This window comes from Protopterus annectens, chromosome 11.part0 (genome assembly GCF_019279795.1).
Source record: "Protopterus annectens isolate FY-2018-M chromosome 11.part0, PAN1.0, whole genome shotgun sequence".
Lineage (NCBI taxonomy): Eukaryota > Metazoa > Chordata > Ceratodontiformes > Protopteridae > Protopterus > Protopterus annectens.
In genome coordinates, this window is record NC_056745.1 from 24,153,822 (window position 1) to 24,180,365 (window position 26,544).

At 41.9% G+C, this 26,544-nt stretch overlaps 1 protein-coding gene across 1 annotated transcript in view; it reads right to left on the reverse strand.

The window, feature by feature from the left end:
- LOC122815140 (gastrula zinc finger protein XlCGF57.1-like) overlaps positions 1-26,544 on the reverse strand; it is a 179,777-nt gene that overhangs the window by 152,649 nt on the left and 584 nt on the right. Inside the window, exon 2 of the mRNA XM_044087394.1 lies at positions 17,822-17,948. Within this exon, the coding sequence (XP_043943329.1) occupies positions 17,822-17,948 (127 nt within the window). The remainder of the gene's footprint in view (positions 1-17,821; positions 17,949-26,544) is intronic.

Consider the following 26,544-nt stretch of genomic DNA (forward strand, 5'->3'; position numbering starts at 1 on the left):
TGAGGGAAGAGTGGAGGGAGACTATGACCTCTTTCTTCCTGAATGCAAAACCCTTAGTAATGAGATGTACCACATAGAAGGACATTCTGACCACAGTGGCAATGTGGTGGTCAAAAGAGAGGTTGCTGTCAACCTGTGTTCCCAGATCTCTTATAACGCCTTCTGTGTTCAGTGGACTACCATTGATGTGGTAATTCATGGGAACCGGGTTTTTCCCAATGGGGATGACGACACATCTTTTTGGAATTGAGCTTAAAGCCATGGTTCTGATACCAGTCGTTGGTCTCAGTGAGGCCTTTCTGCAGGATGTCAACATCACTTGAGGAGTTAATAATGGCACACAACTTGCAATTGTCTGTGAACTTTGTCAGCCAGAGTCCCTTCATATTGGCCTGGACTTCAGAGAAATAGATACCAAACAGGAGAAGACCCAGGACTGATCCCTGTGGGACTCCACTCGTGACTGGTCAGCAGTCTGACTTGGAGTCAGCTACTTTCACACTGTGGATTCTATCTGTGAGCCAGTTTGCAGCCCACCTATTGATATAGGGGATGATGCCTAGCTTTGTGAGTTTTTCTATGATTCCTGAGTGGGGAATGGTATCAAAGGCCTTGGGCAGATCAAGGTTGGCTGTATGAACCACCTTGCCTTCATCCACAGCCCTGCTGACTGACTCAAAGAAATCGACTAAGTCTAGCAGGCATGATCTACGCTTCACAAAACCAAACCATGTGGGATCCAGAGTTTGGAGATTCCTCATATCCTTGTTTATTAGGTCCATGATGATGCATTCCATAGCTTTGCATATCAGACTTGTCAGGCTAATGGGGCAATGGTTCCCAGGGTCTGTAGTCACTCCTCCTTTGTGCAGAGGGATGGCTATAGCAGTGTGCCATTCGGGAGGGACAAAGCCTGAGGTGAGGCTGTGACTGAACAGGGCACACAGGTGAGGTGTCAGTTCACTCTGTAGTTCATGTAGAACACAGCCAGGGATATTGTCAGTCCCATAAAAGCTGTATTCTTGGCCTTGGATAGTGCTGTTTTAACCTGTGTAGCAGTAATACTGGGTGCCTGGCAATCTACTGGTATTGTGAATGGTCCTGGGAGGGGGGGGTAAAGTTGGCACTGAATCTGTCAGCCAGTATATTGGCAAAACCTGTTGGCTCGGTATAGGAGGTACCATTGTGCAGTAGCTCAGAGCAAATCTGGGTATTGCTGTGGAGATTCTTTACATAACTATAGAAGGCCTTGTGGTTTTCTTTACTATCTGCTGCAATTACGTTTTCATAGCTAGCTTTAGAGGATTTGATGAGGTATCTCAACTTTTTGCTGAGTCTGATAAGGGAGTTTTTCCAGTCTTGGGACTTCACCTTATTCAGCATCAGTTTCCTCCTTCTGTTGCAGAATTTGTTTATGGCAAGGGAACACCAGTTTGGCTTCCTTTTTTTGGAGGAGAGCATCTTGGTTCTACTGGGTATGGCGAGATCCATGCATTTGTGTACATGTTCATACAGTGCATTGGTGTATGATTCGGCGGTCATGCAACCATTTTCCATTTGCATGGGTGCCGTGAAGTTAGCCACCTTTGTTTTTAGGAGCCCAAAGTTAGCTTTGGAGAAGTTTTTCATAGTGGTTACCTTTGCGGGGGTGGGAGGGATGTCGATTTCCAAGGTGATTAGTTTGTGGTCGGATCTAACCAGGGAGGAATTGACTACTGGTGTAGAGAAACGGTCAGCCATGTTAGTGATGACCAGGTCAAGAATGTTGCTACCTCTAGTGGGGGTAAGAACAAGCTGGTCCAAGGCATTGGAATTAATGAATTCCAGGAAACATTGGGCAAGTGTACTGTTACATGAGTAGTTTTCCCAGTTAATGGAGGGGTAGTTGAAGTTGCCCAGTATGAGTGTTAGGTTGGACCCTAATATTCTCCAGGGTGCTTAGGAACATGTGGTATGAGTCTTGGGACATGGTTCGGGACCAATAACAGGCTACAACCTGAATTGCTGTCTTACCCAATGTTAGCTGCACCTGAAGTATCTCTGATGAGTTATGTTGGGCTACCAGCCTGGAGGTGTGCGCATCCTTTATGAATATGGAAACACCACCACCTTTGGAGCTTCAGTCCAAGTTCTGGGGCCAAAAGGTGTGGTATGAGTTATAGCCTGGTAGTGCAGGGGTGCTTTCTTCTGCTTTGAACCAGGTCTCTGTTACAGCACAAATGTTGATATTCTCCATTTTAAGGAGTGCTTTGAGCAAGTGCATTTTGAGATTTAGGCTTCTAGCATTGAGCAGCTTGACCTTCAGATTGCATTTGTTTGTAGCTGTTACGATGGTAATTTGGTCTTTGAAGTAATGCCCAAAAAAGGCACTACAGGGGTGGCCAGTATCTGAAAGCCCAGGGGTGACAGATGCAGGCCATCTCTGGCAAAGCATCGAGGTCTGTCAATTATGTCATCCCAGGCAGAGAGATACTGAATCCCCTTAGAATGACACCAGAAACTTAGCCAATTGTTTAAATGGTATAATTCTGGGTGATGGTAAAATTCTGCTCAGGGCTAGGGTCTTACCCACCTGGGCTACATAATCAGAGAGCTCCTCCATGTCTCTTTTCATGTAGTCCAGGGAGGTACGTCTCAGGTCATTCACACCCACATGTACAATGACAGAGTCATATATGTACCTGTTGTTGAGGGACCTGAGTGCATGTGTTATGTGGCGGACCTGGCACCCGACAGGCAGCTGACTGTTACTTTCTCCTTATTCAACCTAGTGAGTGGGACCATCAGTGTGCCCCACTATCAAGTCTCCTACGACTAGTGTGATGGGCATGCTGTTTTGCCTTAGGGGCTTTGGTTGAGTGGCACACTGTTTAGGAGAGTTATGTGTCTCGTGATTAGTTTTGTGTTGTGGTGGTCGAATGTGTTGTGGTAGTCTAATACGTTTCGGCCTTAGAGGTCTCTGCTGTTTGGGTAGATATTTATTGAGAGCCTCCGCAAAGGTGGGTGTGTGGCTTGTGTTTTTATGTGAAGGCAGTGCTGGTGTGTGTTCTGGAGGGCTGTGTGTTCCATGTGGTGTGATGCAAGTGTTGACCTTCTCCTCTTAACCAGCTATTCTGGTCTTGGCTGGAGAGTGTGTGGCTTCCAATTTGGATATATAAGTGCATCTCTCGCAAGTCTGAGTGTTGGGAGGTAAGAGGAGAGGGTTGTCAGTGTACATGAGGCAGTTACTACATTGCCTCAGGATGCCCAAGTTCACAAGGTTAACAGGAGAAAGCACAGGGAACTGACCTTTAGACGTGCCTGGAGGGTACTGGAGCTGCTTCCTTGTAGAACGTTTAGTGCTGGTAGCACTTTTGTGTGCTACAATAATTGCTACAAGAAGTTTGGTAAAGTGTTAGACTAGTAAGCTAGTAAAAGTGCAGGATTGGAGAGAACTAGCAGATCAGGGGAAAATTTGAAGAGCAGACTTTGGCACCGCACAGAAGCTTACAAACAGACCTGGATAGAGCAAATCTGTACCTGGACTAGACTAGTTACAGGAAAGGCAGGAAACGAGCGCAAACATGGGCTTTTAAACCAGAAAGCTGAAAGAGATGGAAAAGCTGCCCAAATGGCCAAAAAACTACAAATTCTGGGCCAGAAACCACTCCTCTTGTGGTAGATGGGCTACCTAGTGCTTACCATTTAGAGAAGTTTGTTATTTTGCATCACTTGTGATTCAGACATGGTTGTTCGATGAAACACCACAGACCTAACCAATGGTAGTGTAGCAGATGACAGTGGGACCTCTGCTAGGAAGGCAAATGCCAGTAAGACCAGTGCTAGGAGTATTGATGCCTGTGCAGTAAGGACTGGCCAAACCAATGCCTAAAAAAACTATAAAAAAATATGGGAATTTAAGCTATTAGTGTTCTACAGACAGAAGTGCATCTACTGCTGCCCCGCAAATGGTGATGCCTGCTGACAGTACAACACTAAAGCAGGCAAGTGAGGAGGCTGGAAACCATAGCCTCCTTATTAGCCTAGACAATATTCTCAGTCAGGTGAGAGAGGGATGCTGATTAGGGTGCACTAAACCCATCTGTGGCAAATGGGCAGTGATCCCTTTTTTCAAGGAAAGAAAGGAAACCAAGCAGCAAAAGGGAGAAAATGTTCCTGCTTCTCTACCTTTTCCAGATTTTTTGCAGTAGTAATCTCTGAAACCTTATTGTAATTTCTTCTTGTAGCATTAGTAAAGCCCCTGCAGACTGCAGTGTTTGGTGCCATGGGATATATTAAAGCACATTAGAGGGAATCCTGCAGAAGGACCTTCTTTCTACATATTCACTGGGGTAGAGAAAAGTGGCTGGAGGGAAGTGGGCAGGTAACCAGAATTCAACAACAATTTAAAAAAGTGATACTCAAATTTAACAAAGCTCACCTAACTGGATAAACCTGCTGACAAAACATTGAATAACACAACAAAAACAGATTTCTCAAACAAATGACAATCTTAACAAATTATCAGCAGTCTGAGAGCATCTAAGCTCTCCTGAGATGAGAAAAAAAATGTACAGTTCCATGACGTTACAGCCACTACAATCACAATCAAGTCTGTTCCACTTGAGTAAATGTCATGGTTTTACTTATGTGGAATAAGCACCTTCTCTTGATGTGTACATATTTTGTATATTTATGTGACTGCAGTTTACTATCAGAACCACATGAGAACCAAGACAAAAACATTTACCTTCTTATGCCGATGTTATCAGACCTGTGCAACTACTTTGTACTATACCAGCCCTGTAGAATGTTGTGGTCTAGCTGGGTGGTGTAGAAGTTCAGACCTTGACTACTACTCCTCTCATATGAGTATTTACTGCTACATAGGCCTTGAAATATTTTACAGGCTATCCCTGTGGAGTTCAGGTTTTAACCCTGACTATTCTCAGATGACACATGTTCAATAAAAGGAATGAGTGCTGGAAAAGCAGATACAAAGTGGGTTAAGTAGCTAATATTACCATCTCCAGATAGGCAGGAGGGCAGTGATGGAGTACATCCCCAACTGAACCACCTACACGAAGGACAGATACTGAAGTTCTTGCAGTTTGCTATTCATGTAACTCAAGTCAAGCAAGAAGTAAAAACATAAATGTGAAATAGACGTGGAGGTGATCAAAGCACAGGGTCAGACACAGAATGTACTGCATAGCACTGGGTCACACACAGAAGGTACTGCATAGCACTGGATCAAGCAGAGACGGCACAGACCCAGCAGGCATTGCTTAGCACAGGTTCAGACTGAGAAGGTACTGCATAGCACTAGGTCAGATGTAGAGGGCACTGCATAGCAGTGTCAGACACAGAAGGCATTGCATAACACAGTTCAGACACAGAAGACACTGCATAACACAGGGTCAGACATAGAAGGCATTGCATAGCATAGGGTCACACACAGAAAGCACTGCATAGCACAGCATCAGACACAGAAGGCATTGTATAGGACATACTGGCAAATGGAGTATTTAGAAGCAAACACAAAAATGCGTACAGAACCCTGCAGTATAACAGCCATGATCTTCTGCTTTGCTGCCTTCTCCTCTGGGGTCAGAAGAAATAATAAACCTACATCAGATGGGGGAAATGATGGCATAGATGGGAAAAAATTATTTAAACAAAGTTAAAAAAACATGCATTTTTCTGTGTGCTGACTGAATAGTCTTGCATATTTTTAGAATTCACTTGCATTATTGAGGCTTTTGAAAATTTACACATGCTGCTTCTCAAATGTTGTTCTTTGTTTCCTCAATTTACTAAGCCTATGTGACGTGAACCTTTTCTTCCTAGGTCCCTCTGTAAACAAGGAACTGCCAAATAGCACCAAAATGGTCAAAAAAGCACAGTAGGGTAGTCAATCACCTAGCCGACCAATAGATAAATACATAACATAAATATACAAGAAAGTAAATATACAAGAATATACAAGGAAGAGTAAACCTGTCTGGTGAACATCTGCAATAAATAATCTCTATAACAAAAGAAAAAAATGCTGACCAGGACAAAGAAGGAGCAAGTGCCCAATTAGAAGCAATCTCTCCTTAGCCTAAACAAGCAAATAAGAGCACTAGTGAAATCCTCCAAAGCAAACTTCGGGTCCAAATTCACTACATCTACTAGAGACAATCATAACAGCTATACTTTGTCGCATATCACCTTCTCAGAGGTGATCTCTGCTTAACATACAAGGCCATATCAAACCCAGTGCTGTTGGACATGCTACACAAAGAATTCCCAATCCCTCAGAGTCACATGCTCCAGGGATCTAAACCTGGTCATCACAATGAACAAAATATGCTGGGGGGATGGGTTCCTAACCCAGAGACTCCCCGTAATCTGGAATAGACTGCCCATACATGTCAAGCTGAGTGCCTCTTTGGCCCTCTTCAAAAGGAACCTTGACGATTGATTGGGAGATAGGAAATTCACCCCGGGGATCATGTCAGTCACCCTGCTAGATAGGGTACCAGGGAAGTAAATATTCTGGGAAGAAATAGCCGGGGAATTGTTATGGCTAGGCTTGTATAGGCCCTAGGGCTGATAAACTAGTACCAATCTATGAACCTATAAGCCCTTCTTCACATATGTCTGTAATCTCAAAGGTAGCACCCACATCTGTTCAGAACTGATGGTCAAGGACACCACATACATAAATGCCGTAGATACAGCAAACTTGCTGTCTGACAGATTCAGCAAAAATTTCAACCCTTTGTCCTCCCATCAGTAAATCAGAACATTCCCAGTACCTGCCCCCTTCTGCTTATATCTAGGGAACAGGTCATCATTGCTCTCTCAAAGACAAAAAGATACAGCCTCCATGGGACCTGATAACATCCCAGGCTGCATCCTATGTGAACTCAGGAAGGAACTTGCAGCACCATTAGGTGCCCTATTCAACCAAAGCCCGAGTACTTGTTTTGTCCCAGCTAAGTGGAGGACAGCCACTGTCATCCCTTTACACAAAGGTGGAGCATCCACTGAACCAGGAAATTATAGAGTTATCAGCCTAAGTACCCTGATCTGCAAGGCCATGGAATGGATTATCATGGACCTCATTAACAAGGACATTGTCAACCTCCAAACACTCGATCCCACACAGTTTGGCTTCATCAAGGGGAGGTCATATCTGTTAAATCTGATCGACTTTTTTGAGACAGTCATCAAAGCCATGGATGAGGGGAAGACAGTGCACACTGCCTACCTTGACCTGGCCAGAGCCTTTGACACTATTCCCCACTTGGGCATAATAGATAAATTCTCTCAACTACACATCAATCCATATGTTGCCAGATGGGTAGCCAAATGGCTCACTGACAGAACCCACCTAGTCAAAATAGGGGAAGCCACCTCAATCAGTAGACCCGTATCGAGTGGCATACCCCAGCGTTCGATCTTGGGGCATCTTATCTGGGATATACCTTTCTGAGGTACAGGTCAAAACCAGTGGGCTATGGCTGACCAAGTTTGCAGATGAGTGCAAGTTGGGAGCTGTCATCAATTCCCCTAGTGACGTGGACATCCTCCAAGAGGGTCTCACCCAAACAAATGACTGGTGCCCGAAACATGGCCTCATGCAGAATACAAAAAATGCATCATCATCCCCTTTGGAGAAAGAGATGTCCCCCAAATTATTACATTAATAACAACATTCTAAGCATGCAGTCAGTTGTGAGGGATTTGGGCACCCAGATTTATAGCAGCCTGACTTTAGACCACCATGTTGCTTTCATTCTATGGAAAGCTTTCTACATGGCCCACCTCATACGCAAGTGTATCTCATCCGGGGACAAGTAGGTCATAACATCCCTGTATTCTTCCCTTATCAGGCCCATTATTGAGTATAACGCCCCATTCAGCATGTACCTCGCAAAGCACATGCAGCAGCTGGAGAGACCAGAGCGGTCCTCACCAGGAGAATCCAGGGCTTCAAAAATCTACCATACACAGATCGGCTAAAAGCCCTATGCCTCTACAATGTTTCACATAGACTCCTCAGAAGTGACCTCTGTCTGGCATACAAGGAGATCTCGGACCCCGCCTTGATGGGACTGCTGCATATCCGCAAGTCAAGCTCCACTCAAGTAACCTGCACACGTGGCCTCAACCTGGCCTGGTCTGTGACATCAATAGGACTTGCTGGCAGGACAGATTTGTGTCCCACAGGCTCCCCCCTTCTATGGAATAGACTCCCTCTCCCTGTTAAGCAGAGTAACTCTTTGCCCCTTTTTAAGCACAACCTGGATAACTGGATGGGAAATAGAAAATACATCCCTGGGATTCTGCCCGTGTTCCTGCTGGACAGGGGCATTGGGTGCTGATTTGTCTAAACATGGACTAAACTCTTGGCTAGGCTTATAAGGGCCTCAGGGCCAATAGCCTAGTAACTTCCTATGATCCTATAAATATAAACATAAACGTGCAAAGTACTGCACAAGCAGAACATGTTCTCCTTCTGCCCCACCTTCCTAACTGTCAGGACGCTTGTAAGAAAATGAAATACTCATGTTTAAGATAATCCCTTCCCGCTTCTACAGTGACAAAAGTGACAAGGTTTAGGAGTGTCACAAGTGTTCTCATACGGATTTGCTTCATGATGCAATGATAATCTCAGAGTGCAACTGTCCTACAGGGATAATGTGCTGTGCCTTCTATACTTTGTGCTTAAGTCTGAATTATTTATTTTACATGACCATAATACGCACTCAGATATTTTCAGCTTTAACTTGCATAAACTGATTAAGTTACAATAAAATGATTTAACTTGTTAAAATCTGACTGTATTTTAACAGTTTGGCCCTGACAGCACAGTTTGCTTCCAAGGATATGGTTTAAATGCAATTTAATAAAATTAACATAGTCTGCTTTTCACAGTTATGAGTGGGTTGCCACCCTACTCATAGCATCTAGCTTTAACCTGTACCTTTATATCAATTGCTGAATATGACACGTATCCAACTAAAATCAAAAATGGCAGCCACAAAGCTAAAATAGACTGTTCCAAGTCACAAAAACTGTTTATCACACTTGGATAATATGGGCATCACAGCAACACAGCAGTTATCATTCTTACTTCACTAAGCTTTGTTCTCCACTTCAGCTCTCGGATGAAGTGACTTCACTGCAGAGTCTGCATGTCCACCCTATGGTCACACGGGTTACCAAAAGGTACTCTGGATTTATCCTCCTACCCACCAATATGCCATAACTGAACTGGCATTTCTGTGAAAAAATCTCATGTTCCTGGGCAAAAAGCAGAGGAACAAGCCCCAGAGTCTTCTCTGTGAGTGTGCCCACAGACGCAGAAAGGAAACCTATCCAGAACAACACCTGAAATACCATACTAAGATTTTAATCACTCCAAAAGACTCCACAACCCACCGTATCAAAGGCTGATAACACTGGTCTGTCACCACAGAGAGAGCACTGAATACCCTAGTGAGAACCATTTTCATACTGTGTCCTGAACAAAAGCCAGACAGGAATGGATTCATACAAGTCATACTCTTATAATACGATAACAGGTGTATATAGACCAACTTCTCTGACACACTACTCAGGAAAGAAAAGTCGTACACTGATGTTTAAATCTCCAGATCATCAGGATCTAAAGCCAGTCATCTTCAGAACAGAGGTAACAAAGACCTTCTTTAAAAAAGTGGGAAAATTTCCATCCTGCACAATTATGGTACTTCTATGGACCTCATCCAGGCAGGTCATAACCAACCTTGTAGGAAGAGTACAAAGCGCAGGTCATCATGCACGTGGAGGATACCAGAGGCACAAACTCTTCATAAGTGGGTAGGATCAAGTCAAACCAGTTCAAAGTCAGAATCACCATATTAAGTCTCTCCCTAACCCCCAGTAGTGCAGCACACATAAACACAGAGACAACTGAGGCCAGCTGGACAGAAAACAACAAGTTTGCATTCTTCAGCAAAAAAAAGAAAGAAAAAAGAAAAAAAAAAGAAATTCCAACTAGTCAAGCAGTCTGCTCTGCCAAGACTCCCAACCATCTAAAAATGTTGCTGACTGGCTTGCTGATTCCAAGATCACCCAGGAAAGCTAAGCAGACTTCTCTTGGTTGAACGCTGTCTGTTACAAACAGTATGCTCAGGTCAGCTAAAGCAATACCACCTGCACCCACTCCTCCTCAGATTTTGCAGCTCCTGGTTAAACCAAGTATTGTGTGGTCTTACGTATACAGAGTGGTTGCAGGCCTCAACCATTTCCTGGGTATCACTAGCTCTGCAGTCCTGAAGATTCTGGTACATTACGGAGATCACAGTATCTGGTGTGAGCAGATTAAAATGCTTGTCCAGTGGAAAAGGCCAAGATCAGGGGGTTCCACCCTGGGTATATCAATCCTGAAGAAATAATATAAAGTGATGAGTCCAAGTCACAGGTTTAGCTATCAAGACACTGGTAGGGACTCCTAACTCAAAGACAAACTCCAATATGTGGTTGTGAAAACGAGCAACAAACCCAAATCCCTTCGCTATAGAAGCCACAGACTCCTTGTCAGTGCTTATGCTGATGTCACCCAGGACTAACCATATGGCTGACATGTACACAGAGGATACAAGGGTGTCACTAACCTCCTCACACTACTAGGTATTTAACACACAAGGTGATACCAAGCAGTTTGCTTCTGCTCCCATGGCAACTTCATTGGAGATGGCATCAACAACAACCAACTTCTTCAGATCTTCTTTGGTCTGCAGACTGTCACCCCCCCCAACGCACGTGCACACGTGCACACACACTGTTTGGTCTACAGATTGTAAACCCCCACACACACACACACTATTCATAGGTCTTCGGTACCCCCCCCCCCCAACGCACACACGTGCACACACACTTTTTGGTGTACAGATTGTAAACCCCCACACACACACACACACACACACACACACACACACACACACACACACACACACACACACTATTCTTAGGTCTTGGTACCCCCCAACACACCTTTTGTCTACAGATTGTAAACACACAGACACACACACACACAATTCTTAGGTCTTCGGTACTGTATGGCAAATAAGCTTGGCTGTTAAAGCCATTAAGGCAGGGCCAAAGCTTTGGTCTAGCCAAGTCACCATTGCAAATGCTAGGTCAAATTCACACACCCAGTACAAAACACCAAGCTTGTTGCAAACCAATGTGGCATTAGAATACAGAACCCTTGTCAAAGCTACAGGACTACAGCTCCCATCAGATTTTTCCAACTATCCACAAGAAATCAAAGGTACACTCAAAAAGTAGAAGTTTTATGTTTGAAGGGCTCTGTCCCATGACAGACAACATAAGTACTCACACTGGTCATGGTCTACACTCTATATCCCCCTAGTGGTTAAAAGGACTAACAGCAGGTTTACATTTTTCAGCATTCTGAGCAATGTACACAGCATAAAGGGATAGTTGGGAACTCTACCTAGGAAGAAATGTCAAAGCTACAGAAGTGAATTCCCATCATAGGCAAGAAAGCAACTCATGAGTGACCGACGCATCTAAAATGAATATAAAAAGAAGTAAAAGTATCAAAGCAGTGAAAGCAGAAATAGTTAGGGGCTGAGCTAAACAAAATTAACAAGAGGATAAGAAGCCCCTGAAGAACTAACAAAGACGTCTGGCACAATGTAAAGACAAGAAACACTGGAGACTAGTACATCTGATAATCAATGAATGAAGAATAACAAAAACAAACTGATAAAACAGAGCTGTGAAGCAAAAAATGAAAATCTTAAGTCCAAATGGAGGCGGCTAAAAAGGAGACGAGTCCAAAAACGTCTGATAAACAGAAACAAAAGATTTGGGTTTTTGGGGTACCATAAAATAGAAGTTATGTACTTACCATAACTTGGTGTCTGTGTTGTTAAATTTCTTTTGCATCACAAATGGGTCTTTGGATCCATCCCCGGATCCAACCTGGCAATTTCTTCCAGACATACGATCTGAGCATCAAGCTCCTCCCTCTCCCATGACGCTTCACTCCTCTTCAAACCCTCAGATCAAGTTTTCTGCCCCTTCCCCAAGACAGTTATCCCAAAACTAATAGAGATACAGAGATAGAGACCTTCAGGAGCCCAAACTATGAACCAGTGGGTTCTGTAATCCTCTAGATCACTCTCAGCTGTACAAGAAAGGGGAAGCAGGGTGGGATGTGATGCACAATGAAACCCAAACCCTCATAGCCTCTGTGAGGAGTGGGTAAAAATGGGTTCCTTTACTTGTTGATGTACCATACCACAGTAATATTGTTTGTCAAAATTGCAGTTGTCCCCAGAAGAAGGCATTCCTGAAAGGTTTGCAATGTGAGAACAACCACCTTCATCTCCAGGACGTTTATGTACAATTTGGTCTCTGTGTAGGACCACTTGCCTTGGACCATTTTACCTGAAAATGCCCCCCCCCCACTCCCACCCCAACAGGAGGCATCCATGCTCACAGCGGCAGAAGAACAGGGAAGAAGGAAGGGTCTGCTGAGATGAAGTCATCTGTAAGCATCCACCATTGCAGGTGATGCCTGCAAATTGGAGAAAGCCTGACCGGGGTTGATAACAGGTAGCAATGAATAGGCCATTGTACTGCCAGGGTTCACTGGAAAACTCACATAAAAAACCCTGGCTAGGGCACTAGAAGAATGGCAGCCAACATGGAACCTAGGGGTATGAAGACTAGGCGAGCTGAAGGAGACTGACTGCATAGTAGACACTGAACCTGCTGTCTCACAGATCTTATTCTCTGTAGGGGTAGGGCTGCAATTTGGGTAAGTGCGTTCAATTGTGTCCCTATGAATTCGATAACCTATACTGGGGGTCATTTTGGATTTTGTCATGTTCATTGTGATTCCCAAGTGGCAGAAGACATGCAGCATAACCTGAATCGCCTGGAGTAGCTGATGCCTTGTGGGTGCTGTTAGGAGCATCCTTGCACATGGAGGTGAGCTGCAACTACTGCCATGCATTTCGTGAACATCCAGTGGGGGGTGGCAGTGGTGAGGCCAAAGGGCAGTAATTGCAGCTCACCTCCTCTGAACTGGTAATGAATGATCCCCAGCCGGAAGCACAGATATCTCCTGGAGTGCCTGTCTGATATGATAGTACATGCCCTGGAGATCTACAGAGCACATCCAGTCATCAGGATCGGCAGAATGGACTGCATTGTAACCATGCAGAACTTTTGACTATTTGACAAATAAATAAATTTAGACTGCTCAGATCCAGGATGGGTTGTAGATCTCCAGTCTTCTTTGGCACCAAAATGAAGCCTGAGTAAGTTCCACATCCTGGTTGTTTGATTGGGACCCACTGGATGACTCTTTTGGTTAGACATTTTTGTACTTCTAGAAGGGCACTCTTCTTCTGCCTGGGTGGGATTTCTGGGAGAAGGAAGAGAAAAGGGAATATAATAACCTCTGGAAATTAACACCCAGGTGTCATTTGTTATGTCTGTCCAGGCTTCTGGGCATAAGGATAGTCTGCCCTGACTGCCTCCAGAGTAGGAGAGCCAGGCAGTGCTTCAGGAGTGCAAGGGCCTGTCAAAGAAGGGTTCCCTGAAGCCCTGGTTTTGTGGACCCCCTCTCCTTCTAGGCAGTATCTACCACTAAATCCTGTTCCTCTGCCTCTAGAAGATTTGTCTTGCTAATCAGGAAAACACCCTTGGGATTTACAGAAAGCTTTTTTTTCTTTTTTTTTTTCTGAAAGGAAAAAGAGAAATAGAAAGAGACAGAGAAAGACAAAATGAAGGTGAGAAGGGCCCTGATGCCAGCAAAAATCTGAAGAAAACTACCTAAGGTGAGGGGAAGTTAATCTCTAAAGGTACACTAAGGCTAGAAGACTATAATGAAGAAAGGGGTCCGAAATATTACAAGAAAAAGGAAACAAGGAAGAAAAGTCCTACTTACCTCAGGAGAGGCTCACAATCACATCTGTAATGGAAGGCAGTAAAACAAGATCTGGTGGTCTGAAGAGGAGTGAGGCATCATGGGAGAGGGAGGAGCTTGAGGCTCAAATCATATATCTGGAAGAAATGGCGGAGATGGATTCAGGGATGGATCCGAAGACCCATCACAATCCCCTAATATGGCTACATCGAGCCAGCCAGCAAAATGCCAGACTGGTAAGATGGAGCCAGGGGTTGCAAGCATATGATAGGTCAGTGCAGCACCACAGTGGGGTTAGCAATGCCAACGCATTCGGGCTCGCAGACAGGGAATGGGGTAAGGTATACTCAGACAGACATAGCCCTCTCAAGCAACATTTCTCAAGGGTTACTTGAAAAACTAGCTTGAGTTTTCTGTGGGGGGGGTATGTGAAGGCTGCCAGCCTAGCTAGATAAAAGTTTGTAAATAATTCTACGCCATTTGCAAATATTAATAAAATCCACAGGCTGTTTCACAAATGTAAAGAAGACCGTGTAAATGCAAGCACAGTGCACTCTGCTGGAAGAAAACTGATAAAGTAAAGGATTTTATAACTAATCTCAAAGCTCAGAGACAGAATGTCTGGACTAAGGTATTCCCTCTATTGTTTTGAGACCAGAGTTAATTGCTAGATTTTACATGTATAATGTCTTTTATTGCTGTGGGTTCCCGTGAGCTGCAAGATCAAAGATCTGTTAAACTCTGAGTTTCTGCTAGCCTGGAAAACAGAGAAGAATGACGTGATCTAAAATGAGTCAGCAGTGATGTATTACCAGATTAAGAGATTTCAGAGAGAAGGAGACAGCATTTTGGATTTTGCCTGAAGAACATCCACTCACCAGTACTCTGCCTTTGCTCTGTGTGTATGTAGGATCTTGGACTTTAGTGTCTCTCTTAGAGATAGATAAAAAATAATAAGTTTCATCTAGTTGTTTTCTATATTTATGTCAGACTATTCTACAGTATTATTTTAAGCATTTTCCTGTGAGTTCTGAGCTCTTGACTAGCACTGTGTTGAACTGAGGAAATTTGTCTTGTGTTTTTATTATTTATTATTAAATATTTGTAAACCTTTCAACTGTGGCTGTTTTGTGTAGAGATAATTTAAGCTCTACAGTACACTGCATGTATACAGTGATACTGTCCAAGCCACTCCAACAACCCTTGCTGTTCGTCCACTTACTATTTGGATAATAATATTGCACAGTATAAACTGGACACCCTTTGAGAAGGGCCTTATTGATAGCTGATAAATAGGGGTTCTGGCGGCAGTGGATTACTATCTTATAGCCTGGACATAAGGGGCACAGCTAGTGAACCTATCCTTCCCCATGAGTGTCATATCTCAAAGTGTGTGTGTGTGTGTGTCAGCTACTTGGGCAGGGACATGAAGCACTGGTTGGACAGAAGGAGTGCTGGGAGGACTTGGGTTGGAACTCTATAGCTGTGCCAATGGGGAGACTTATTGGGGATCTGGAGAGAAAGGGAGAAATCAGCCCCAGACTGACTGTGATCTCTGTGTGCTCTTAAGGGAAATTGTATTTTACTGTGTGTGTGTGTCCTGGTTACCCTTCCCAATGTGGATGCCCCTCACTGGTGTTAGTGGTGAGGATTGAGGCTCCTTGATTACAGGGTCAGTGCATGGGCGTCACATATGGTATTTATCATGACAATGGAGAAAATGCTCAGCTAGACATAATCCAGGAAGAAAATGCATTATACCAAAAACTGTGTGATAAAAAGCTAAATTGGCATAGGTATAACCTTTGTGTATCTGAACAGCAAGCACTCCAGACTCAGGGTAATATATTTACTCATTATTATATATAGGGCTTATAAACCAGACAGAATTATACAGTGAAAATCTACACCTGAAAAATTCCCTGTTTCCCAGGGAGTCACATATCCAGGAATACCTATTGATGGAGTCAGCAGTTTGCCATGGGGTCAAGACCCAAGAGAGTGCTCTTGTCAACATATTCTGCTGGTTAACTAGTCACACCTTGAGGGAACGCTCAAAATACAAAGATGTTCATATGTGGTCCCACCTCACAAGTCACTTAGCAGGTAACTCTTTGAAAAGAATTGATGAGCTTAAGGCTGAATTAAAACATTAACGGACTAAGGTTAGGTTGAAAATCTCTGACTTACACAGATACATACTTCCAATCTCTGACTTACACAGATACATATTCCAACCTCCGACTTACAAAGATACGTACTTCCAATCTCCGACTTACATAGATACATACTTTCAATCTCCGACTTACGATACATATTTCCAATCTCCGACTTACACAGATACATACTTCCAATCTCCGACTTACAACGATACATACTTCCAATCTCTGACTTACACAGATACAAACTTCCAATCTCTGACTTACACAGATACATACTTCCAATCACCGACTTACACAGATACATACTTCCAATCTCCGACTTACAACGATACGTACTTCCAATCTCCAACTTACAACGATACATACTTCCAATCTCCAACTTACAACGATACATACTTCCAATCTCCAACTTACAACGATACATACTTCCAATCTCTGACTTACAACGATACATACTTCCAATCTCCGACTTACACAGATACATACTTCCAATCTCCGACTTACAACGATACATACTTCCAATCTCCGACTTACAACGATACGCACTTCCATTCTCCGACTTACACAGATACATACTTCTAATCTCCGACTTACACAGATACATACTTCTAATCTCTGACTTACAACGATACATACTTCCAATCTCCGACTTACAACGATACGTACTTCCAATCTCCAACTTACAACAATACATACTTCCAATCTCCGACTTACAACGATACATACTTCCAACTTCCAATTTAAGGTTCCAAAAAAATAAGCAGGGGCACAAATGGAGTAGTATTAGATGAGGACAGTCAAGCTACGTATACAGAGATGTATGGAAAAATACGGCTGCCTCAGCAAAGACGTTATTGGAAGGTAGATGGAAAGCTCAGGAGGGCATCCAGTTGTCAAAACACCTGTGGGAACAAATCTGGCAAGTCCCCTACAAGCTAAAGCACTGGGCAAAACACTATAACAAGCAAATGAGGATAACATATAGGTGGTACCTCACACCAAACAGACTATGGGCATCAGGGAAGGCACAGGATAACAAATGCTGAAAATGCAGGGCAGCTGATACTACTTATATGTTTTGGGATTGCCCAAATGTTAAGTCCTATTAGGAATTTGTATTTTGAACTCTGAAAGAGGTCTATACTTTTGATAACTCCATGGGTTGGGATTATTGAGCCAGTATCATAAAACTTACAGGTGTCAGACATTGGAAATCAAGAGAAGAGCTTGCAGCTGAGGGTCTGTGCAATGTGTTTTGAAAACAGCTAGGTTATATTCTGTAGTCTTTTAAGGGTACATAGCCATTTGACTTCCATCTGCACCCATGGTGTGTCATTTTAACCCATTTTGGTAAGATGAAAGTCTGATTTACTTGTTTTTACTTTAAGAGTGGACTAAATGTGTGATTACATAATTACAGAACTTACAGGGATGCTGGGAATTGTATATAGTTTCTCTGAGCTGTGCTTTATTTTTCCTTTATATTATTAAATTATCTGATTGATCTAGTTGTATGTATGTCCCAAATGTTACTTTTTTGTTCTATTTTGGCAAAACTAAACGGAATACATTAAAAAAAAATCATTAACTGTGACAGCAATCTACAAATATTAAAAAAGCATGTACATTTCAGTTAAGCCCATCATGAATAAGAAGGTCCTCCATACTTAAGGAGACCATGTGCTTGTAGTTCTCTGACATCACTTCCCTCTGGACCACTCCGCCTTACCTACTGACACCATGTGCTTGTAGTTCTGCACCATCACCTCTCTGTACAGTTCTTTCTCCTGATTGTTCAGCATCCTCCATTCTTCTGCTGAAAAATCAACAGCAACATCTTCAAAGGTTTCTGGTACCTGAAAGTGCAGGAGATAAAGCTGACTTTATTATATCAGTTTAAAGACAAAGCAGAAATGCTTCAACACCAACTCAACAGAAACATAAAACATGCTGGACAGCAGCCGGTCACTATTTGGTCACTTTAGCTTGATAATATACCCAGGTCCTCCCTTTACAACACATCTTTAATACAGAATGAGAATTCATTTGGTAAAATGTTTTACACATGTCTAGGCTAAATTAAAACTAAAAGTTCAACATAAGCCACGTGTTAAACAGGTGACAATCCCTTGTCTTAGAATCAGTGTGAAAACACAGTTCTTGCACATGAAGATGGTTCAATGTGGAAGTAGGTGGGAGATGCCTGAAACAGCATTTCTATCTCACCTGTAACCACACTTCTCAACTTCCTACAGCAAGAATTCTGGAAAAAGCTAAAAATAATGCAGGGACAAAAGCCGAAAATATGGGACATATTTTAAATATTACTCTTACAAACTTAGAGAATGCTCTTAGAATAATAAGTTTTGTGCTAGCATGCAATTTCTGAAGGATATCAAGTCTGAATTGTGTTTTGTGCTTGCTGGAGATGAATAGAAATGTTCTTTCTCACCTCCTCATTTAATGTCGTGTCTACATCTGTCAGACTATCTACTTGGCATCCTGTCACTTGCAAAATGCACTTACAGGTGGTTTCCATAGCTTTTCACCATTTGTTTTTGTTTTCTCATCATTCACGTTATGCAAAATGCACTTACAGGTGGTTTCCATAGCTTTTCACCATTCGTTTTTGTTTTCTCATCATTCACGTTATGCTGGGACTTTAGCCAGTGGCATTTTACCTTTACTGGTACTAACTTTGGCTTGTACTGACACTGACTTGTTACGTTAAACTTTCTTCCTGGTTTGAACTGAAGCATTGGTTGTTTCTAATAAAAGAAGCTGCTGAAAGCAATTTTACATTTTGAATGGATAAAACTGCACTACAGGAACCTGTTCCATGTGTCTGTCTCATTCTCCCTAACACGGCTTAAATCTAAGCAGTTGTTGTTACAAAGTCTTATTCCAAAAATGATGTCACTTTCTATGTCTACTAGATGCTACTAAGTCAACATTTTTCCAAAATATTGGTAGTTATTTTTTCTTCTGAAAACAATTAAGTTTATTATTTGATCTCTCTCAAAAAGATGATTCAGTACCATCTGTATGTACCAGATGCAGACTTCTTGGAAAAAGCTGCAGTTGTACCATGCATATATTAATGGTCTGTGAAACATTTTAAATTCTCTGCATTTTTAACAATCCAAACAGTCCATTGTATGTTTCTTGTCACCTGATACCTGCCTTGCTGCAACTGACTGTAATCATTTCTCATTCTCTGGCTTTGTGATGGAGGCAGCAAAATTCTGGACTCTCCGCTGTAAGTCCCTGGTTTCTGTAACCTGCTGAGATCAGATGTTTTGGTATTTTTTTATCTTTCATTTTACTTGGCAGTTGTTATTATAGCAATAACCCACGCCTGGGTGTGGGTAATGCTAAATTTACCCACGGTTGGCGTGGTTTGGTCCCGAGGGCGAAGCCCGAGGGACCAAACAAAGCCAACCGTGGGTAATTTAGCATTACCCACACCCAGGCGTGTTATTGCTATTATATATGACATTATTTAAGAAAAGAAACTATTACTTTTCTTAAATAATGGCATAGTATAATGCCTGTTTTCTGCCCTTCCGCAGATGTCTGGCATCACGGCAGCTCTGATGTACTGCGCCTGCGCAGTACATCAGAGTTGTGAGCAACGGAGAAAGCAAGATCTCCGTTGCTTTTATGTCTCGCTATGTTAAACTCATTTAACATAGCAAGACATAAAAAGCAACGGAGATTTTGCTTTCTCCGTTGCTTAACACTGTTCGCTATGTTAAATGGGTTTAACATGGCGAGACAGCTTTAAAATAAGCAACGGAGATCTCCGTTGCTTATTTTAAAGCTGTCTCGCTATGTTAAACCCATTTAACATAGCGAGACAGTGTTTTAAAAAAATGAGTTATACTAATGGAAAAAAGTCCGGGCGACCGGACCTTTTTCCATTAGTATAACTCGATTTACAACGGGCACGCTGGCCAATCAGCATGCACGTTTTGGGGGGGTCATGGTATAATATGTTCTTGACTGACCCCAGACATGCCATTATTTTAAGTTTATCTGGCTGTCACAGAGTTAAACTGTTAAGCCAGATGTGACAGGCACTGTACTGGCTTTTGGCTGATTTCAGTCTGTGGGGTAACACTTTTCTAGATGGAACATGGATAATCTATCATTATTCCTGTTTTTAGGACTGGTGCTGATGGGTGCCACATATTTAAATGTCATATTTTTTTCACAATGTGTTATTCATATTTGTAAATTTTTAACAAAACTGAGTAAACAGTACACAACAAAGTGATAAATTTAAACATCACATTTAATACCAACCTATACGACTGTAATTTGTTTATTTTTTGTTTTGATTAAAAAAATCTCCCCATCAATCTAACTTTTAAGTTTACCTTGTTCGTTTCCTCTACTGTTTATTAGAGCTTTGATCTTGGGACTTAAACACGACTCTATGGCTATTTTATTTTCTACCTTAACATAGACTGCTTTATCCTGAAATACATTTATCTCAGTTTCTTATATTAACCTGCTGTTTACTGTGAGATTTAAAGTTCATACAATCTCTTTGCGGAGGGAACTTGATGAAATAAGTATTTTTTCTTCATCTTTTACTGCACTGTTGGAGGGGTCTTGAGAAGTTATTTGCTAACAGACTGTACTTTAATATTTCTATACAGTTTATTTTTAAAAAGTAACACAAGACTTTCATATTCTATGGGCCTCTCCTCCTCTAAACCTTTCTGTGCTGCTGGTGAAGCACGGATATACCAGGGGATAAGAGAGGTCTGTTTTTTGTGCACCCTGGTATAGCTGTCAAATCTCAATACAGGTACCACCTGTGATTAAAATTAAATATTATGAGGGCTTGTTCCCATCTCATTATGACACCCCTTGCAGGATGATTTGTCACCTTTGACCTTTAGACAGGGCATGCTAGCCTATGCCTAGGTTGGGACAATTTATTCAATGCCAGATCAATCAAAAAAAAGGGATGTGCCAGATTTTAGTGTTTGAGACCAAGCCGACATTTACCATGGAGACACGTTTGGACAACTCTGGACCACACTTTTCCACATCCAAGCTACCTGATCTACATGTTCTCCATAACCTGAGCCACAGTAATACTGGTGGTGGGAGGGCAAGTGTTTTCAGTCTCACTTCAGGTGACCATGGAGAATGCTGGATGTACGATCACCTCTAAATAGGTCCTTGGAAGTGAGGCAAACTGGATATTTCTCTTGGTTTACTGTCCCCACAGTTATCCATGAGACTTTCTATAAGAATTCTCTGATTTTTCATGAACGCAGTGCAAGATCGTCCAAGGTGGCTAATCCTTGGCTAAGCAACAGTGGCACTGACTTACCACAGAGCTTCTATTATGGAAAGATTTGACTCCTGTCAGGTAGTCACCAATTTATTCATACACATAGACATTCACTAAATCTTGCCTTCCATCTAAAACAAGTTATAATGGAACTTATCGTGCAGCCGTATGTCACCTGATTTACTTTAAGTTAGATCTCCCACTGACTCAGCCACCCAATAGAGCACTGGTCTTGTACAACAGGAGCAATACTAGGCAAGCACTCACAGACCAGTGCTGGTCCTATGTAACAGGAGCAATACTAGGCAAGCAATCACAGACCAGCGCTGGTCCTATGTAACAGGCGCAATACTAGGCAAGCAATCACAGACCAGCACTGGTCCTATATAACAGGAGCAATACTAGGCAAGCAATCACAAACCATAGGAGGCCAAGCCATATACACCTTTAAGGAAACACACTATGAACAGTGAATTCTGCCCACCTTCCAAATCAGGTGGGGCCATACATGATAACTGTTGTAAATGTATGTCTATCCATCCAATGTCAATGATGTGCATATTATCACTACAATCTCTCCAATTCCATGAATGCATCTGCTTATCTGGCAGTCTAGTGCAGAGGTGTAATACTGTGCTGCTGGATTGTGAACTTGCAGCAATCCTAGGTTTAATTACCATAACCTCCATTTGCTTACTGTGAGAGACTGATTAAGTCACTTAGCCAGATATTGCTCCTGTGTGAGAGTTTGATTAGGTCACTTGACCAGATATTACTCCTGTGTGAGAATCTGACTAAGTAATCTAACCAGACATTGCTCTTGTGTGACAGTAGGATTAAGTCACTTAACCATACATTGCTCCATTGCTCCTCTGTGAGAGTCTGATTAATTCACTTAACCAGACATTGCTCCTGAGCAACATATGAAATGGGATCATCTGTCCAGTGGACTTTACTTTTTAGCCAATATTTTTTTTTTTTAAGGATCAGAATTGGTAACCCAGATTCCTTAGCTACAGCTTAACACTTGGCCTTGACTTGTGCTTTGGATCTGGTAACCCCAAAGCATTTATGTCCCAGACATGTATTCAGTCCAGTGCCTTGAACTAACCCTCAGCTTTATGTGTTATACAGTCTTGGTTGAAGTTTGGAACACGGACGAACGAGAATTATTCTGTGTGAAGACAACATTAGTTTAGATACTCCATTACATGGTAAATCTTATGGAGAACTCATGTAAGAAGGCAATGTTGTTGCCCACTGAGATTTCTGCCACACTAAATTGTTAAACTGTACTCCTTCAGTCCACAAATTGTGCAGCCAGCTTGTCTCACTAATTATAATTTTTTTCCTCCCAAAGTGAGGAAGTTACTTATTATTTTGTTAATAAGAATGCCAAAATCAGGCATTCACTCAGTTAACATGCATCCACAGTGCATTGCAGTTATTGGTAAACAAACCACATTGATCTCTACTGATCTCAGTTTAGTTTCATAACTTTGGGGGGGGGGGCTCATGACTGTAGCTGCATCTTTGCACTCTACATATTTCATGCTAGACACTACATAAATGTTAGTAAAATCTTTGTCCTGACTCTTTGGGTCCAGTTATCACACGTTATTCAAACGTATCTGAAAGAGGACTTTCCAACTACATTATAAAAGGCACCTCTCTCTCTTGCCATCAAAAGCTATCGTTTGATGCATACATCTTGGAAAATGCCTACCCTGTTTGTAACTACCTTTCTTAAGTAAGATTGCTAAGAAAGTGAATTATGAGCAGCTATGCTCCTTTCTTACATCTCATGGCCTTCTGGATTCTTGTTGGTCTGGTTTTAGATACAGATGTGCCAATAAGACTATTAGTTTGCAACTAGTTAGTGATCTCTTTACGGTAAAGAATCAATGGTTACATCTGATCCCGGTCTTCCTTTTTCATCATCAGCAGTCAACATTATGGACTACTGTATCACAGTCAAGTACCTTTGGTCCCACTGTGATTTAAACTCCACAATACCCAAATGATTTGTCTGTACCTTATGGCAAACATTCAGCAAGTGGTTTACAAGTTCTTAGGTTTTTCCGAAGCTTACAGTCAAGGAGAGCACTGAAAAGCTTGGCCACATCAGCACCACTGGTGGGAGACTCAACACGTCCTCCATTAAGTAGACTTTATATACTTTGCTAAGCAGTTTGTGAGACCTTAAAGCTTCCTTAACAGGAAGATCTCAAAACTCAGTAGTTTCCGCTGCCCTGACAAGCTAAAAGCCACGTCCCTCTACTCATTGTCATAAACAATCTTAAGTGGTGATCTCAGCTTGACCATTAATGCTATGAATGACCATCACTCTTTGAACTCACCTAAATCAAACCAGAGAAAAGCAAAAACCTGCTCTAGAGACCTTACCCTATACCACCACATCAATAACACTGGACAGTTTGACAAACACCTAACTCAATGTATCCCCCTTTTCTGGAATAGGCTGCCCATTATCTGTCAATCACAGTGCTTCCCTAGAAACCTTTAAAACCAGTCTGGTTGGATTCATGAGTGAGCACAAATTTTCACTAGGGATATGTGCGGATAACTGGAGAGATGAGTTGTGCAAAGACACAAGTATTTTGGCACCACCACAGCGGCACAATGGTCAAAGGAAAATCTGTTGCAATGTACTTACCCAAGTCCCTGATCACTGTGTCACATTTAAATAGAATATTATCTACAGTGTAAGCAGTAATGACACTAGAGTTACAACAGGAAACTATGTTGCATTTCTTAACGTGTGTCATAAAATATTCACATAACCATATGCCAATTTGTAGGCTAACAGAAGGATTCATCTTGGTTCAGTTACTACTCACAGTATATATGAAGCTACAGAAAAAAAGTAAATCAAGGAAGAACTATTTGTGTCACCGATGTTATGGCATTTGAATTGAGCTATGCCTTTCCTTTTCTTTCAGGAGCATGTGTTAGATTTCACCACCCTTGGAATATGACATAAAGGCCATCCTTTACAAGATGGTCATTAGCCATCATACTCAATCAGACAAAGGCTCTGCTAAATGCTATCATTCGTCTGTCACAGCTTACTTTCCTTTCTCAGATTATTTTGCATTTGGAGAACAGAATGGAATTTGCCTTAGATGTGCATGATCTGGGTGTGCTTTTACACTGACACTTAAGGATAAGATGCTGGCTGTTGCTAGAACCATCTTATCTTCACTAAAATAATATTGTCAGGATAAAACATGTAATGCATCATTCCAACTAGATTACTGATGCATGATTTAACTAGTGCTTATTTATCATGTCCTGGTCCAGCTGCAACTAGTACAAAACTCCATGACCAGGACTGTGTCTGTTGCTTCTTGTTCTAGCCATATTACCCCTGTTCCACAGGATCCACTCATGTTACTACCTGTGGTCAGGTAGGTCTTTAAGATGCTAATACTGGTCATGCTGCTTTCCTGTTTGAATACAGTGTGGTGCTTTATTGAACTGTAGTAACTTGTGTACAGTTCTTTTCCCTTGAATATTTTTTAAAAAATCTGGTTTACACAAGAGAACAAATACTGTACCTGATCTGGCACAGCATAGGAACTACAGAATGCTGATTAACTGTAAATTGCGGGAGGAGTTGGTTACTATTTTTACTTAATAAGATAATAAAATACCCAGCATTAACTATAGAAAGCTGGCTTAAACTGTCTTTATTGCATAACATACTACTCCGTCAGAAAAGCAAAATTCCCCACCCACCTGCCCTGTTCTTGTTGCACTGTTAAACTCTGCACTGCTGAAGTCTTCCACCCCACATGCTTAATTTGGCTTCAGGAATTCCTCCCAATGCTCTTTCATTAGCTCTTAGTACTGGTGTGAAATATAAGGTACTCCCTTTAACTAAATAAATGAATTTACTATCCCAATAGGCAATGACTGTGGTTACCATTTTCATAAGTTAATACTCCTCTGTGTTCCACAGATGCATACTGCTGTCTTTTCATTGGTAAACATAGGTGTACCCAACATCCTCAGAGTAGCTTCTCTCTTTAGCATTTAAAACCAGTTACACCACATTAACAATCTAGGGCACAAGTCTGAACTGTACCTACCTGCATTTAATCTTTTCTCTAAGTTGCCCGAGGTCTTTGGCACTATTTTCCATGCGGGTATTATTGACAGACTTGTATATCTGAACATCTTTATATTTTCCAGATCTAATACATGCATGCATGCTGGATGCTCCAGTGTGTACATGCACAGTCACTGCTTGGAACTACAGGTTATGGTTATAATGGTTAGCGTAGAAGGAGGCAGAGAATTTCATGTTGCCCTAGTCAATCCACTGCCAATGACCACTACAATAGCAGAAAAGTGATAAGATGGGCACTAATTAGCCAACAGAGAAAGAAACTAGAAAACTGGGAACAGAAACGGGGGCAATGACCATAAGGGAAGACAACACTTTTTAAATTAAAAACAGGAATGTCCTAGCTTTTAGATTATTACAAAGTATTTTAATTAATTGTGACTTACAGGTACAGTTTACTGAAAGTGCTGTCTACTATAAATCATTAACTCTCTTCCAGGGTCAAATACCATCCTGTAGTTGATTATGTAAAGTAAGACGATAGATAGATTCCAAAGCTATCATCAACTACCGCTTGGCAGAGAGAGTTTTTAAGATGTTTTTATAAGTGTGGGGGAATGAGGGAACCAGCAAGAGGTAGGGGATGTGTGAAGATGTGGGTGACTGGCAGCACAGAGGAGATTATGGGAGTCCTAAAACTAACAAGAAGGGTGAGTATTTAACTAGACTGGCTGCAAACATTTTGGAATGTGACATAACAGGTCTTGTAGCTGAATCTTTTGGAAGTTTAAAAATGTCTCCCATACATATACACAAAAATAAGTGGAATACAATTCTACAGCATGGGGCTTTAGGTGTATTTGTTAATTATACACTTATGTACATCTAGGAGAAAATAGATTTTCAGACACACTGAAACAACATGAAATGTGATCCTTATCTGCTGATGATTTTTTCTTCCAAACATTTGGAGCATACACATATTTGTGCATGCAATCAGACACATTCAGTTTACATTTTTCATATATCAGACTGTGACATTCCT